This window comes from Helicoverpa zea, chromosome 9 (assembly GCF_022581195.2).
Source record: "Helicoverpa zea isolate HzStark_Cry1AcR chromosome 9, ilHelZeax1.1, whole genome shotgun sequence".
Taxonomy (NCBI): Eukaryota; Metazoa; Arthropoda; class Insecta; order Lepidoptera; family Noctuidae; genus Helicoverpa; species Helicoverpa zea.
The window spans coordinates 11,441,884-11,456,969 of NC_061460.1; the positions used below are offsets into that span (position 1 = coordinate 11,441,884).

At 44.8% G+C, this 15,086-nt stretch overlaps 1 protein-coding gene across 2 annotated transcripts in view; it reads right to left on the reverse strand.

Annotated features, from left to right (window-relative positions):
• Positions 1-4,424: 4,424 nt before the first annotated feature.
• LOC124632932 overlaps positions 4,425-15,086 on the reverse strand; it is a 30,474-nt gene continuing 19,812 nt past the window's right edge. The window contains exons 15-22 of one of the 2 annotated variants that reach the window (XM_047167949.1): positions 13,733-13,889; positions 13,278-13,424; positions 11,026-12,447; positions 8,556-8,712; positions 8,011-8,155; positions 7,590-7,681; positions 6,986-7,115; positions 4,425-6,056 (exon numbers count right to left, since the gene is read on the reverse strand). In XM_047167949.1, coding sequence (XP_047023905.1) covers positions 5,933-6,056; positions 6,986-7,115; positions 7,590-7,681; positions 8,011-8,155; positions 8,556-8,712; positions 11,026-12,447; positions 13,278-13,424; positions 13,733-13,889 — 2,374 coding nt within the window. In that variant the 3' untranslated portion in view covers positions 4,425-5,932. Of the gene's footprint in view, positions 6,057-6,157; positions 7,116-7,589; positions 7,682-8,010; positions 8,156-8,555; positions 8,713-11,025; positions 12,448-13,277; positions 13,425-13,732; positions 13,890-15,086 lie in introns of both variants that reach the window. The other variant, XR_006984686.1, reaches the window with a different exon arrangement.

The window sequence follows — 15,086 nt, forward strand, 5'->3', positions numbered from 1 at the left end:
CAATCTGACAACAGGAAGGTACTTAAATTTGAATTACTAAATTTGACCCAAGAATAAATAATAAAACAAACGGGGTGAGCTAAATAAAACCGTTTAATAATAATAATAAGTAAAGGTAACGGTTGTGTTAATAATCCATTTTTTTGTATACTATCCTACGTCCTTTCTCAAGTTCCAAACTATGTCTGTACCAAATTTCACACAAATCGCTTCAGTAGTTTAGGCGTGAAGAAAAAACAGATAGGCAGAGTTACTTTCGCATTTATAATATTAGTTTGGATGTTGTTTAGTGCTAAAAATTGTTATAATTTTAATAAAATAAATGATCTAATTATCTGTCACTTGGAGTAAATTAATAAAACCAGATATCAATTTGTGGTTCTTTAATAAATAAATTACAATATTGCATTGCTTTAAACTTTGAAGGTTCGTTTAACAAAAACACGTAGAAAGCTAAACGCACATCCCAGTTTGATTATTTTACTTTACGAAAAATCATAATTCAGGCTCAACTACTTTAGGATGAATGGCTTGTTATTGAAATCGTATTGTTTACCTGAAATATGCGCCAAACTTTCATTTTTAAAACTTGCTTGGTTAACGGGCATCATTGTAGGCAGTATGTTATTATCAAAAACAAAAATAATACAGCGTTTTGCCTATATTTCAAAGCAAAATATTATGTTAAGCCTTGTGAACCAATACGTAACATTCGGGATACCACTACTATAGTTCGGCCATTCAGAGAATGCGTTCCTGACACGTCGCGATTGAACTGACGACGTAACTTTGCAATGGCGTTGCAGTTACGATAAAAATATTTTTGCTGGTTGTTTACCGTTTTAACAATCGAGGAGCATTAAAACAACATTATTATATCAATAAAATCAATGAATGTTATTACGTCGTCAGTTCAATCGCGACGTGTCAGGAACGCATTCTCTGAATGGCCGAACTATAGAAGACATCATGTGGTTGTATTAAAGTTTTTTTTTAGGAATCCAACACAATTTATTAGATTTAAATATACATGGGCAGATTCCCTAACTTGGCTCCCAACACATACTCTTCAATAAGTGAAATAACGCTCGTAGCTCAATAGAATAGACATAGAATTATATTTTTTATATAGTTACGATACTTAATTTAGTGTCCTCGCTCGGCGCTTGCTTTGTTTCTTAAGATTTTAACTAAATAGTTGAACTTACAATATATGGTTAACAAGTAAAATAAAGCTTAGAAATGCATCGGGCAACATTATAAGAACACAAGATCACCAATCAGATCTTTTTGGTCTTTCGCTGAATTAGTGTCGCCTTGAGAATAATTCTACAGTATTTTCCAAATTACGGGCTGAGGAAAATGGTTTTGTAATATTGACGGGGCTTAATTATACTTTTGTGTACATAGTTTAAGAGTTGCAACACTAATTTGGCGAAAGAGCTTCACAAAACACAATTTTTATACACACAGTGACACAAAAATGCCTTTATTAACATTGAGAGTGCAATAATACAAATTGTTTCAGAAATACAGATTTTAGTAGGTACTTGAAAATGACTGATCATTTCACAACATAAACTATGGGTGGGATGTTAATTTGTAAATATATAAAGGACGGATATGATGAAGTCAAAATACTAGCTGCCAAACACAATAGACAAACAAAAGGTTTGTAAAGACAGATAAGGAAATAATAATTTTCTTACAGGCTTATTCGTTCAGACACTTGACACCATCATTACAAATAGCTGTGAATGTTTTCAGACACGTTTTTTTGAGCTCCTGATGAAGCTGAATATTATTGTGAAACATGAGAACATAATAAACTTCTAGGCTTCTGTGTCTGTGCTCTGAACATTTAGTTCAAGAAATTAACATTGTGCATACATGTAAAATAACGTGTCGTTACCTTAGGACTAGTTCTATTTAACTTAGAATATGAGCAAACGCTAATCGCCCGTGCAACAAGGCGACCTACTTACCCTAAATATATTAAACGATTTAGCAAATTAAACTATATTTTCAACAGGTTGTATAATAGGCCTGATATATATATTAAAATAATTTCTTCGCACAATTACACATTTATATCTTTTATAATCTAGTAAGTTTAGAATCTAAAGAGAGCGTCAACCTACTTGTAATAGGTATGTCTACGTCTATAATATTTCATAGGCATCGAAGCGTTACTAGTTACTAGTCCAACTGACAACACCACCGTATTAGTTCTTTGGTAAAGTTTGAGAAACGGGTACGCAGATGTAGCGATATTTATAATAGTCTATCGGTAGGTACAGTGAGTTTCTGAACATTAGGATATAAGGTCAAATAGCAAGCAAATGTACAACAGTTTGTGAGTAGTAAGCTGTCACGGATAGTTAAAATCTACAAAATAAATTGTGACTCTTAATAAAAGTGGTTGTCACGTTTAAGACATTGTTAGTAGTTTCGGTGGTCAAGTAAAGTCAGCTAAACTAGAGTTGAAACGAAAATATTGATCTATTTACATAAACTTGTGTTCCCCAAGAAATAAAGTCTTGATTAGGAAATGTCATCTGTTTTTAAATAATTTCAGATCAAGTGACCTAATTCATATTGAACAAAAAATACATCAATTTACGCTTAAATAAAATAAACACAAAGAAAAGTAAATAAATAAAATGGCATAAAAAATATATCCTATAAAAAAGGAAAAAAAAAATAGAAACAAAATATTTCATTATAACATATTGCAACTTAAAATAGTTTTTAAGCTGTAAATACATAACTACGTCATTACGGTGTTGTCAGTTTCAAAATGTAATTATAATTAAGCCAGCACTTACAAATAGGTACTGGCAACATCTGTCTGTAGCTTGTGAGACTATTTCAAATACATTTCTTATTTTCTAAAAAGGCAAATTTGATTGAATGTCAAGCCATTTACAAATTGGCGGCCTAATTCTAGTTTGCTTTCAATCTAAGTACCCACGGTAGATACATGTAATACGTCATTTCAGTTTTGCGCGTTTCAATAGATCTTGCAATGTCTCTAAGAAAAGTAAACAGAATTTTCTTGGCAATCAGTCTATTTATCGTAAGGGCAATACAAAAAATGTTGCTATATGAATATCAATAAGCCCTTGATAGATTAATTGGCTTATCGCAAGTTTAAGTCTAGAACTGTCACGTCAGGATCAGATATATCCAATGGACTTTAGAGTCATAATTGACTCACATTTTTTAATAAATTCCAATTACTCGATTTCAGAGAAAGAATTTTATTAATGACTTAAAGAGGGTTTGACTAAAGGCCAAATCGGCTGACTTATTTGATAAATTATGAGGTTTATATAGATTAGTCATTTTAATAGAATAGTCGACATTTTTTTGCAGAATTAAACCTATTTACGCATTGCAAAACTGTCCCATTCATCAGTGTTATATGAGTTGAGTTGATAACTACCTCGTTGGTCTAGCTGTCGCAAGTGCGGCTGCTGAGCACGAGGTCTCGGGTTCGATTCCCGAGTCGGGCCGAAATCGCCTTGTGGGTTTTAGAAGACTTTCACAAAGCAGCCCGGAGCCTGGAAGCTGGTGATTGATACACCCGTGCATCGGAGAGCACGTAAATGTCGGTCCTGCGCTTGATCTCTCTCCGGTCGTGTCGGATTGCCGTCCCATCGGGTTATGAGAGTGAAGGAATAGGGAGTGCACCTGTGTCTGCGCAAATGCTCGTGCACTATAATATGTCCTGCGTAGTTGGCTAATCTCCGTACATAAGAACAGCCGCCGTAGCCGATAATCGGCTAGGAGGACATCATCATCATCATCATATGAGTTGATATATACCTTGAATATGATACCTTACATCTTGCCTTGGTATCAATGATACTAGTATTAGTCGTCAATAAGTTCGCACTTTCATAAGGACGAAATGACATAATCACGTCAATGCACTGTGGTCGACACACGCATTGGTTAGCGGCACAAACTACATCGTTGTTTGAAGTGAACCGTTATAATTATATACTATACAATACAATAAATATTATAATACATATTTATATCACTAAATACTAGTACTAGCCTAAATAAAGCTTAAAGTCATGGTCTCAAAGAAATGCAAAACTCTGAATACTATACAGATCTCTTTATAATATTAGTTTCTAATTTAGAAGTTTAAATGCGGAAAGGTAGACTTTTGTCGACACAAAATACTACTCGTTCTCAATGATGATTTGTGTCTCATAAAGATAATTTGTTACCGTCAGAAAATATAAAATGAAATAATTATGAGTGAGATGGCTGACATACGATGTTTAAAAAAATTGTACACCGAGAGATGTACACATGTTATCGATATATTCATTAATGTTTTACATCAAATATTTATTTTTGCAACAACACTCCTAGCTGCCAGCGATTTACATTACAACACAAACTAACTCAAACATACTCATAATATTTTCCAAATAGAGTTATTCTACATTATTTTAGCATGACGCCGTGTACAATACTATATTCGATTACCTTTATACTCTCCGACACGATTTGTGCGCTTATAAACTTCCTACAATTCTCATATATTTATTTTATATACCGCTACTCAAAATTAACTAAACCCCTTGTCCCGTTATTATTTTCCTATTTACACCAACAAATACCAAAATTTAGGGATCCCCTAAGAGCATTTAGGGAACACTTAATACGAATTTCGTTTTTACCAAAGTTTAGGTGTCCCTTATAACCTTTAAGTATAGGGGGAGCCCTTATTCTAAGTGACACTTAGTTAGGGAAACGATAAGAGGTTGTTGGTGAAAACGGGCATTAGACAGTCAGTTTATTAGTAATACTTACCTAGTAGTTTTTGAGTTTATTTTGAGTAGCGTTATTTGAGATTTTCTTTACTCATTCTCAGTCTGAGATCGATACACTTTAATTGACACTTAACTACAAATCCCTCCATCTTTAATCTTACTCAAAATTATTATTTTATTATTTTTGACAGAAGAACAAAATTATTAATTGTTTTGAAAATATCGTTTAAGTATATTTAAAAATCAGTATAGGTTAGTTGTTTCGTTTTCATGGCTACATATACTTTTTTACGAAGTAAATATAGGCGGAAAATCTCTTTCCTAGGATATTAACATCACTACCTATTTTTTACACTGGGAGGTAATAAAATAATAACGAGGGACTATCAAAATGTGCAATGTGCATGTCTGTCTGTCATCATATTTATCGAAAGAACCACTTCAAAAGTTTATGATTTAACTTTACTTATAACAATAAAATTCAGCTGCCAACATTTAACATTAATATTTGAAATAATAAACATAAAAATCTGTCAAAATTGATTTCGGTACTTGCTTATAGACTACGTATTAAATCGTCCATATAAAAAAAAAAACCTTAAACTAATAATCTCAAGTCTGCAACTTTTAAAGAAAAAAAAAGGAATAATTACATGTTTTTGTGAAACCGTCTCACTATACCAAATTGTAATAATCATTTAAACAAAATGGTTGATGCAACTAGAGAGCTAATCCTGTATTCATTTATTCATTTTTGAACGTATTTGGATGATTAAAACGTCTGTAAAGTTCTTTTCTACATTTTTGGGCAGATGTCCCTATATGTTAATTTGGAACAAATACTAATTGGACATTTCTTTTGAAGCCTTAATTTCATATTTTTTCAGTAACTTGAATGCTGTCATTATGGATATTCGAGTATCTTTTATACCGAGCTGTTCACCTACCTTAAAATCTTTTGTCTGGTCTTTATACAAGGTTATTTGTCGATATGATGTGTGGTTTTGCAACATCATTCAATTTGATCAAATGTGTTTTTTTTTTTTGAAGTTCACGTTTAATATAACAATGAGTTATTCTGTAGGTTGTGTTCAGCCGTAGCTGGCATACGCGTGTGTAGTGTAAGGCTGTGTTCAGACGGAGGTGCCGTGGTGCCGCTCGGTGTCGAGCGTGACGTCCTCGGGCGACGCCAGGTCCGCGCGCAGCCGCACGCCGCGCCCCGTCAGCGTCCAGCGACACATCGCGCCGCTGCCCACCCTGACGGACAATGACGGACTATAGAAAAGGTTCCCAGTTTGACCCATTTGTATGTAGAGCCTGCCCACCTCGTCTGAGTGTAACATACACATGATACATACCTGCAGAGCGAGTCGTCAGGCGTGGGTAACGCTGGCGGCGGCGCGAGGTCGTGCGCGTCGTCGTCTGAGTGTAACATACACATGATACATACCTGCAGAGCGAGTCGTCAGGCGTGGGTAACGCTGGCGGCGGCGCGAGGTCGTGCGCGTCGTCGTCTGAGTGTAACATACACATGATACATACCTGCAGAGCGAGTCGTCAGGCGTGGGTAACGCTGGCGGCGGCGCGAGGTCGTGCGCGTCGTCGTCTGAGTGTAACATACACATGATACATACCTGCAGAGCGAGTCGTCAGGCGTGGGTAACGCTGGCGGCGGCGCGAGGTCGTGCGCGTCGTCGTCTGAGTGTAACATACACATGATACATACCTGCAGAGCGAGTCGTCAGGCGTGGGTAACGCTGGCGGCGGCGCGAGGTCGTGCGCGTCGTCGTCTGAGTGTAACATACACATGATACATACCTGCAGAGCGAGTCGTCAGGCGTGGGTAACGCTGGCGGCGGCGCGAGGTCGTGCGCGTCGTCGTCTGAGTGTAACATACACATGATACATACCTGCAGAGCGAGTCGTCAGGCGTGGGTAACGCTGGCGGCGGCGCGAGGTCGTGCGCGTCGTCGTCTGAGTGTAACATACACATGATACATACCTGCAGAGCGAGTCGTCAGGCGTGGGTAACGCTGGCGGCGGCGCGAGGTCGTGCGCGTCGTCGTCTGAGTGTAACATACACATGATACATACCTGCAGAGCGAGTCGTCAGGCGTGGGTAACGCTGGCGGCGGCGCGAGGTCGTGCGCGTCGTCGTCTGAGTGTAACATACACATGATACATACCTGCAGAGCGAGTCGTCAGGCGTGGGTAACGCTGGCGGCGGCGCGAGGTCGTGCGCGTCGTCGTCGGGCGAGCCCTCGCTGCCGGAGCTGGAGCCCGAGCTGCCGCCGCCGCGGTAACGCTCCACCGAGTCTGAGGCACGGTAACATACACCATTATACTCATTTATAGTTGACTAGATGGTTTCCGCGAAATAAAATCGTACTAAATTGAGTTATCTATACTAATGTTATAAAGCTGAAGAGTTTGTCTGTTTGTTTATTTGAACGCGTTAATCTCAGGAACTACTGGTCCGATTTGGAAATTTCTTTCAGTGTTAGATAGCCCATTTATCGAGGAAGGCTGTAGGCTAATTTTTATGTACGGGAAGTAGTTCCCACGGGATGCGGGTGAAACCGCTGGCAGAAGCTAGTAAAAAAAATAATTGTATAACAATTTCTATATTTAGTATGTTTATTTTTTGAAAAGTTGACAGAGAAAAACGGATGCGAAAAACGTTTTGCGCCGACCACAAATAAATTGGGAACGGAGCAGGAAGAAGAGATAATATTTTTTTAAAGAAAAACTGTTAAACATGCGCTAAATATGTGACAGATTTATTATTACCATGTTTATCGTCGCAGTCGGGCGCGTCCTCTAGACTGCGCAGTATCTCGGCGCACAGCTCCGAGTCCAGCGGCACTGGGTTGTCAGACTCGCTGGAAGAAACAATTTTTTTCTTATTTTAACCACAGTTTGATCTTGAAAGACAGACAATTGACGCGAGCTGGCCGCGTACAGCCGGTGCTTCAATGGTCACAGCTTGGAAATATGTTCCGTACTAGAACTGGTTTTGCACAAAGTGTAGATATATCTGGGTTGATACGTTAACCTCAAAAGCGGGCGCTACGTCACTATGAATGACATGTTTGTCACATTGAATGCGATGCGATGTAAAGGCATAAATGAAATAAATGATTTGACTTTGACATGATTTCTACATGTTGGCTACATTAAGTTTATGCACATACTATGTCGTATTACATACCGGTTGTGCAGCACGAGAGCTACAGCGGCGGGGTGCGGCACGGGCGGGTGTAGCGGGGCTCTCGGGCTGAACGCCACCACCTCCAGCGTCGGCAGCGACACCCGGGGCAAGGCACTACCGCCCCACTCACACCACACACCTGACGCTGCGAAGGGAGACACGTGTTAGTAGTGCACTTGATATACAGAATTGCATTTTATTCAGTGCGCAAACTTTGCTAATTTCTAGTTAAATAAGTTTTATAGATACGTATATATATTTTTTGTGTTTTAGTAAAAAAATAACGAAAGACGTTTATTTAATTATCAATTGAATGGTCACAGTCGTCATAGCAGACACGTCATAGTAGGCGGCAACGCGAAACCCGTTTACTGACGCGAGCGCAGCTCAAAGCGCGTAATATTTTACTAATTTTAGGGCGAAAAAAAAAACTGAAAAAGTACTAATGATGAAGATATGTTTTGTTCTCATTAGGTTTTTTTACGCACTGCTTAAATGCAATCCTGTTATTGGGAGTCGTACGTAAGTAAGTATGCAAGTATTACGTGTAGCGGCGCCCCAGTCGTCGCGCTCGGCGAGCACGTCGGGCGGCGCCGCGTCGCGCCCGCAGCGCGCCGCCCACGCGCGCTCCGCCTCGCCGCGCTCCAGCGCCAGCCGCGCCTCGCGCGCCTCCAGCGCCACCAGCACCTCCGCGTCGAACACCTGCAGGTCCCACATCACTGTCGACATCTCGCAAATATTGCGTACTCTACATCAGCGCTGCTGCGCGCGTAGTTTGTCTGAGGCTAATTTTATAAAAAACGGTTGTCTGTAAAGTCGGTTTACTGACGATAGTCGAACGTGACAACGTCATAAGAAATTGATCGTCAGATGTCGAACGCTGCCGAACGCGGAGGCCGATCGTGCCTCTTTGTCGCTCGTTGCGTGCTCTCGCTTGCCCTACAAGCCTTAAACGGAACGCCTCAGAGCGAGGTAACGACGCATGAGTCATGTTTTTTCGTGCGTGCAGCCGGCTCCATCGATTTATAAGACGTTGTCACGTCAAAAGAAAAGAAAAATATATTTTATAAAAATTGGTGTCAATTAAATTGGCCCGAAGTGTTTCGTCGACCTGACGTACGTCAACCGCAGCTAAAAACCAATCCCAAGTGACGGCTATGACGCGATGCGCTGCGGGCCAATCACCGCTTTACCGCCGCCCCCGCGCTCCCTTCATACCACCAAAGGGACCCAATAAATCACTTCTGCGAAGGTGAAAGTCAGGGCTCGACTTCCGTGCCGGTAACTGTACTTAACTAGCAAACGACAAGTCAGTACATGAACGCGCGATTGATTATTTAAAATGTGTAGGTAGTTAGAAAAAGTAATCTCGTAATCGTGATTGCAACTACAATTTGTAGTTAGTAATCAAATTTTTTAACTACTTTTTACGATTATTTAATGTAATTTGCAGTTTTGCAACTATAATATGTAGTTGTAGTTAGTAATCAGTAGTTAGATTTCATTTTGCCCAACACTGGCTATGCTCCATAATTATTTCGATCGAATAGTAAAGCAATTGATTTTTTACTCATCGTGAAATAGTTCTATTACCTTGTATGTCTCTACCAGACCTCGGGACTATAGAGTCCCGGATTTTTGGGAGGCGAACGTGGGGCCGAAGCCAACACGCTGAAGCCCTTTTGAGACAACTTTAATGAAATGGTGACACAAAACCGACAATTATCCCTGTATACACTATAGAAATGTACCCAAGGACAATCCCCGGTTCTGTGCTAAACTATTGCTAACTATGGATGAAAACTACTTGGGCTATTGTGATGGGATGCTAGTGGACTAGGAATGGGGAAACTACGGGAACTATGGCACCTGCCGATAACAATGTAATAAATACACGTAAAAATGGCAGGTGGAGACTCGCCAACTCACTTACTGGGCCCCCGGGAATCAGTCGCTAAATCGCAACAAGGGGGCAACAGGTACATGAGCGGCTGAAGGGTGAGGATACCTCGGCGGACTTTAAACGCAGATCACGCGCTCCCTGTGGGTCCAGCATCACCGGCCCACTCGCCACTTACCACGAGGCACCTACCCTCCGAGCGGGCTGCTAACCCTACTCTAGCGACTCCACTCTGACCGGCCGGTGAAGGCAAGCCAAGAGGCGGGAGACCTATCCCCCGTCATGCTTCACTCCGGCAAGCCGGAGGTGGGGGACAGTATACTCTCCCTGGAGCACTCGGATATATAGCCCCGCGGGGTCGCTACTCCCCGTCATCCGCCTCAGATGCCCTGCGGGGCCTATTACCTTATTATTATAGTTTTGTTTTAGCATAACCTACAATCGCTGCACTAGCGGACTGATGCTATTTATTTTAATTATGAAAGCACGAATATTCGACAATATATCACTGAACATATATTTAATATCGAAAGAATCATTACCTTTATCGTCGCAATTATCGTTGCTATAAACAATTTACACCACATTCACTTTTCACTGCACTTCATACTTGACGAAAATATGTAAATATATTATTATATTGAATAGCAGCTGTTTACGCGGACGCATCGCTCACTCAAGTGGGAGAGAGACAGATGTCGAACGCTGCCGAACGCGTAGGCCGATTGTGCGATGGAACGCCTCAGAGCGAGGTAACGCCTCAGAGCGAGGTAACGCCTCAGAGCGAGGTAACGCCTCAGAGCGAGGTAACGCCGCATGAGTCATGTTTTTTCGTGCGTGCAGCCGGCTCCATCGATTTATAAGACGTTGTCACGTCAATAAAAATACATAAAACTCTACGAAGCGTTTTTGAATGACGCGTAGCTGTCAGCGCAGATGATGCGTCAGCGTGACTCAAATCGTGAAATCCGTCTAAAGCTCGTGGCTAAGTCAAAGTCGTGCGGATCGGTCGCTTCACGCGGTCGATACTTGGATCCGTGGTTGGGATGGAGGATCTCGCACAGCTCCTGTGCACACGCAGCACGGCGCTGTGCAGTACACACATGTGTACATACCTCTACCAGTGTGTTAGCAGCGAGCGCATGCCAGTCGGCGACGTCGAGCCCGCGCGCCGCCCACCACTCGTCCGACAGCTCCTGTGCACACGCAGCACGGCGCTGTGCAGTACACACATGTGTACATACCTCTACCAGTGTGTTAGCAGCGAGCGCATGCCAGTCGGCGACGTCGAGCCCGCGCGCCGCCCACCACTCGTCCGACAGCTCCTGTGCACACGCAGCACGGCGCTGTGCAGTACACACATGTGTACATACCTCTACCAGTGTGTTAGCAGCGAGCGCATGCCAGTCGGCGACGTCGAGCCCGCGCGCCGCCCACCACTCGTCCGACAGCTCCTGTGCACACGCAGCACGGCGCTGTGCAGTACACACATGTGTACATACCTCTACCAGTGTGTTAGCAGCGAGCGCATGCCAGTCGGCGACGTCGAGCCCGCGCGCCGCCCACCACTCGTCCGACAGCTCCTGTGCACACGCAGCACGGCGCTGTGCAGTACACACATGTGTACATACCTCTACCAGTGTGTTAGCAGCGAGCGCATGCCAGTCGGCGACGTCGAGCCCGCGCGCCGCCCACCACTCGTCCGACAGCTCCTGTGCACACGCAGCACGGCGCTGTGCAGTACACACATGTGTACATACCTCTACCAGTGTGTTAGCAGCGAGCGCATGCCAGTCGGCGACGTCGAGCCCGCGCGCCGCCCACCACTCGTCCGACAGCTCCTGTGCACACGCAGCACGGCGCTGTGCAGTACACACATGTGTACATACCTCTACCAGTGTGTTAGCAGCGAGCGCATGCCAGTCGGCGACGTCGAGCCCGCGCGCCGCCCACCACTCGTCCGACAGCTCCTGTGCACACGCAGCACGGCGCTGTGCAGTACACACATGTGTACATACCTCTACCAGTGTGTTAGCAGCGAGCGCATGCCAGTCGGCGACGTCGAGCCCGCGCGCCGCCCACCACTCGTCCGACAGCTCCTGTGCACACGCAGCACGGCGCTGTGCAGTACACACATGTGTACATACCTCTACCAGTGTGTTAGCAGCGAGCGCATGCCAGTCGGCGACGTCGAGCCCGCGCGCCGCCCACCACTCGTCCGACAGCTCCTGTGCACACGCAGCACGGCGCTGTGCAGTACACACATGTGTACATACCTCTACCAGTGTGTTAGCAGCGAGCGCATGCCAGTCGGCGACGTCGAGCCCGCGCGCCGCCCACCACTCGTCCGACAGCTCCTGTGCACACGCAGCACGGCGCTGTGCAGTACACACATGTGTACATACCTCTACCAGTGTGTTAGCAGCGAGCGCATGCCAGTCGGCGACGTCGAGCCCGCGCGCCGCCCACCACTCGTCCGAGCGCGCCGCGCCGCCGCACGCGCGTGACAGCTCCTGTGCACACGCCTGCACACAGCGCTGTGGAAAACAAATAAAAAATAAGTTACTATAACACTGCTTTTTTGCACAAATTGGGCATCTCGCAAAATAATCTGGTGACCAGTCCGCGACAAAACTACACAGCAATCGCGCCCAATAAGCGTGCGCGTTTTGAACAAAACCTCAACCACTGCGGTGCGCGAGTAGCGCGCGAAACAAGCGGGACGAGGGCCGCGACTCGCGAGCACCGCACGCTTCACTTCTGTTCCAGGCTCCGACGCGATCACACGCCTGAGAAATCAAATTGGGAACAGCGGAGCGTGCAGCGTCGCGTCCAGGTTCGTCGACCAATCGGAGGCCGTTATTTAAAAGCAAATGACACCACGCCAAGGAACGATGTTACGAACAAGAAAAGTGTATATTCCGACTGGAGTTAGTAGACAGGGACATCAAACCGTTTTAAAAAACTAAGGCTTATTGGAATTGTTGCTAGGTTAAAAAACATAATATGTTTTTTATTATAATTTACAAAATTGCATGTTTTTGAAATGACGAAAATACGAGGTTGAAAGAACTGAAAAGCTAAAAGACTTTTTTTTTTAAATCGGCCATTCTGCTTGGCTGAAAACGCTCGTCAAAATGCTACTCAAAATTATTATTTCAAGTATTGTTTTAAGAAATACAAGTATTTTTGTATGTGTATTTATTTTTGTATATGGCGACCTATCAACACCGCCGGCTTCCTTGGCAAATTGTTTAAGTTATTTTGCCTCTCGTGCCTGTTTTGGCGATTCTAGCAAAAAAATCAAAACTCCTAATCAATTTTATTATGAACATTTAAAAACTTATTTAATTGCAATGCTACTTACTCTAAGATCGTGCGAGGTAAGTCTAACTCTAGCGCGAGCTGTGTCACTGAGGCCGAGCGCGAGCTCTCTGCGTCGCGCGCTCACTTTCTCACGTAACGTCGCTGTTAGTGAGCCACACTCCTTTTCCAGTTGTTTGTATGCTCCAGTCTGTAAGAAATTATGTATAATGTATCAATTTCTTTGAATAAAGCTGCAAATCTATGAGAGGAAACTTTGAATGTGTAAACTAGGGAAGTCGGTTTCTTGAGTGAGACGATGTAATGCAACAAACATTTATAAAAAATCTTCGATTGCAAAATGAAGAAAGTATTGATTATGATTTTAAATATCGAATTTAAATAAATCAATGTGTAAGTATAATGAAACTGAAATTTTCTCAAACGCATGTTCAATTTACACATTCAACGCTTTTCAAAACAAGTTCTTAATTCCAATAAGCTGATCTTCACTCTGACCTTAGCGATCTGCACAGAGAATGGTCCGAAGCACGCTTGCACGAAATGCTCGTAGTCTCTGAGCGGTCGCTCTATAGCGTGCTCGAGTTCCGCTTGCCACGTGGCCAGCGCTTCTAGCTCCGCGCGAGCACACACTGCTGCTAGCGCCTGACCGCTCCTGTAGATATGCGTACTTGTATGATTGACAACTTAGGTTTGGGTCTTTTAGGAATTAATGTAAATTACATAGGTGGTTTAGATAGAATATTCTTTATTGTACACCAAAAATGGACAAGGACATAACAAATAAATACGTGTGAGTACAATAGGCACATAGGTAGTGTAGTTCTCGGGAAACCTTTTGTTGATACAGAACATTTCAGGAGTCGCGGAGCTCAAATAAATTTTAGGTGTATGCTGGTGACGGAGGTGCGGGTGTGGTATGTGTCATATGCCTCATTGAGAGAACGTCACGAGTCCTATATGTGAGCTAGGTAAGCGAAGTAAACGCAAGTGCAGTACTCACGTGAGCTGATAGTAGGTGGTGGCGTGCAGCCCCGGGCCGCGCACGCGGCGGCAGAAGGCGGAGTCGTGCGCGGGCACGCGGGCACGCAGTGCAGTACTCACGTGAGCTGATAGTAGGTGGTGGCGTGCAGCCCCGGGCCGCGCACGCGGCGGCAGAAGGCGGAGTCGTGCGCGGGCACGCGGGCACGCAGTGCAGTACTCACGTGAGCTGATAGTAGGTGGTGGCGTGCAGCCCCGGGCCGCGCACGCGGCGGCAGAAGGCGGAGTCGTGCGCGGGCACGCGGGCACGCAGTGCAGTACTCACGTGAGCTGATAGTAGGTGGTGGCGTGCAGCCCCGGGCCGCGCACGCGGCGGCAGAAGGCGGAGTCGTGCGCGGGCACGCGGGCACGCAGTGCAGTACTCACGTGAGCTGATAGTAGGTGGTGGCGTGCAGCCCCGGGCCGCGCACGCGGCGGCAGAAGGCGGAGTCGTGCGCGGGCACGCGGGCACGCAGTGCAGTACTCACGTGAGCTGATAGTAGGTGGTGGCGTGCAGCCCCGGGCCGCGCACGCGGCGGCAGAAGGCGGAGTCGTGCGCGGGCACGCGGGCACGCAGTGCAGTACTCACGTGAGCTGATAGTAGGTGGTGGCGTGCAGCCCCGGGCCGCGCACGCGGCGGCAGAAGGCGGAGTCGTGCGCGGGCACGCGGGCACGCAGTGCAGTACTCACGTGAGCTGATAGTAGGTGGTGGCGTGCAGCCCCGGGCCGCGCACGCGGCGGCAGAAGGCGGAGTCGTGCGCGGGCACGCGGGCACGCAGTGCAGTACTCACGTGAGCTGATAGTAGGTGGTGGCGTGCAGCCCCGGGCCGCG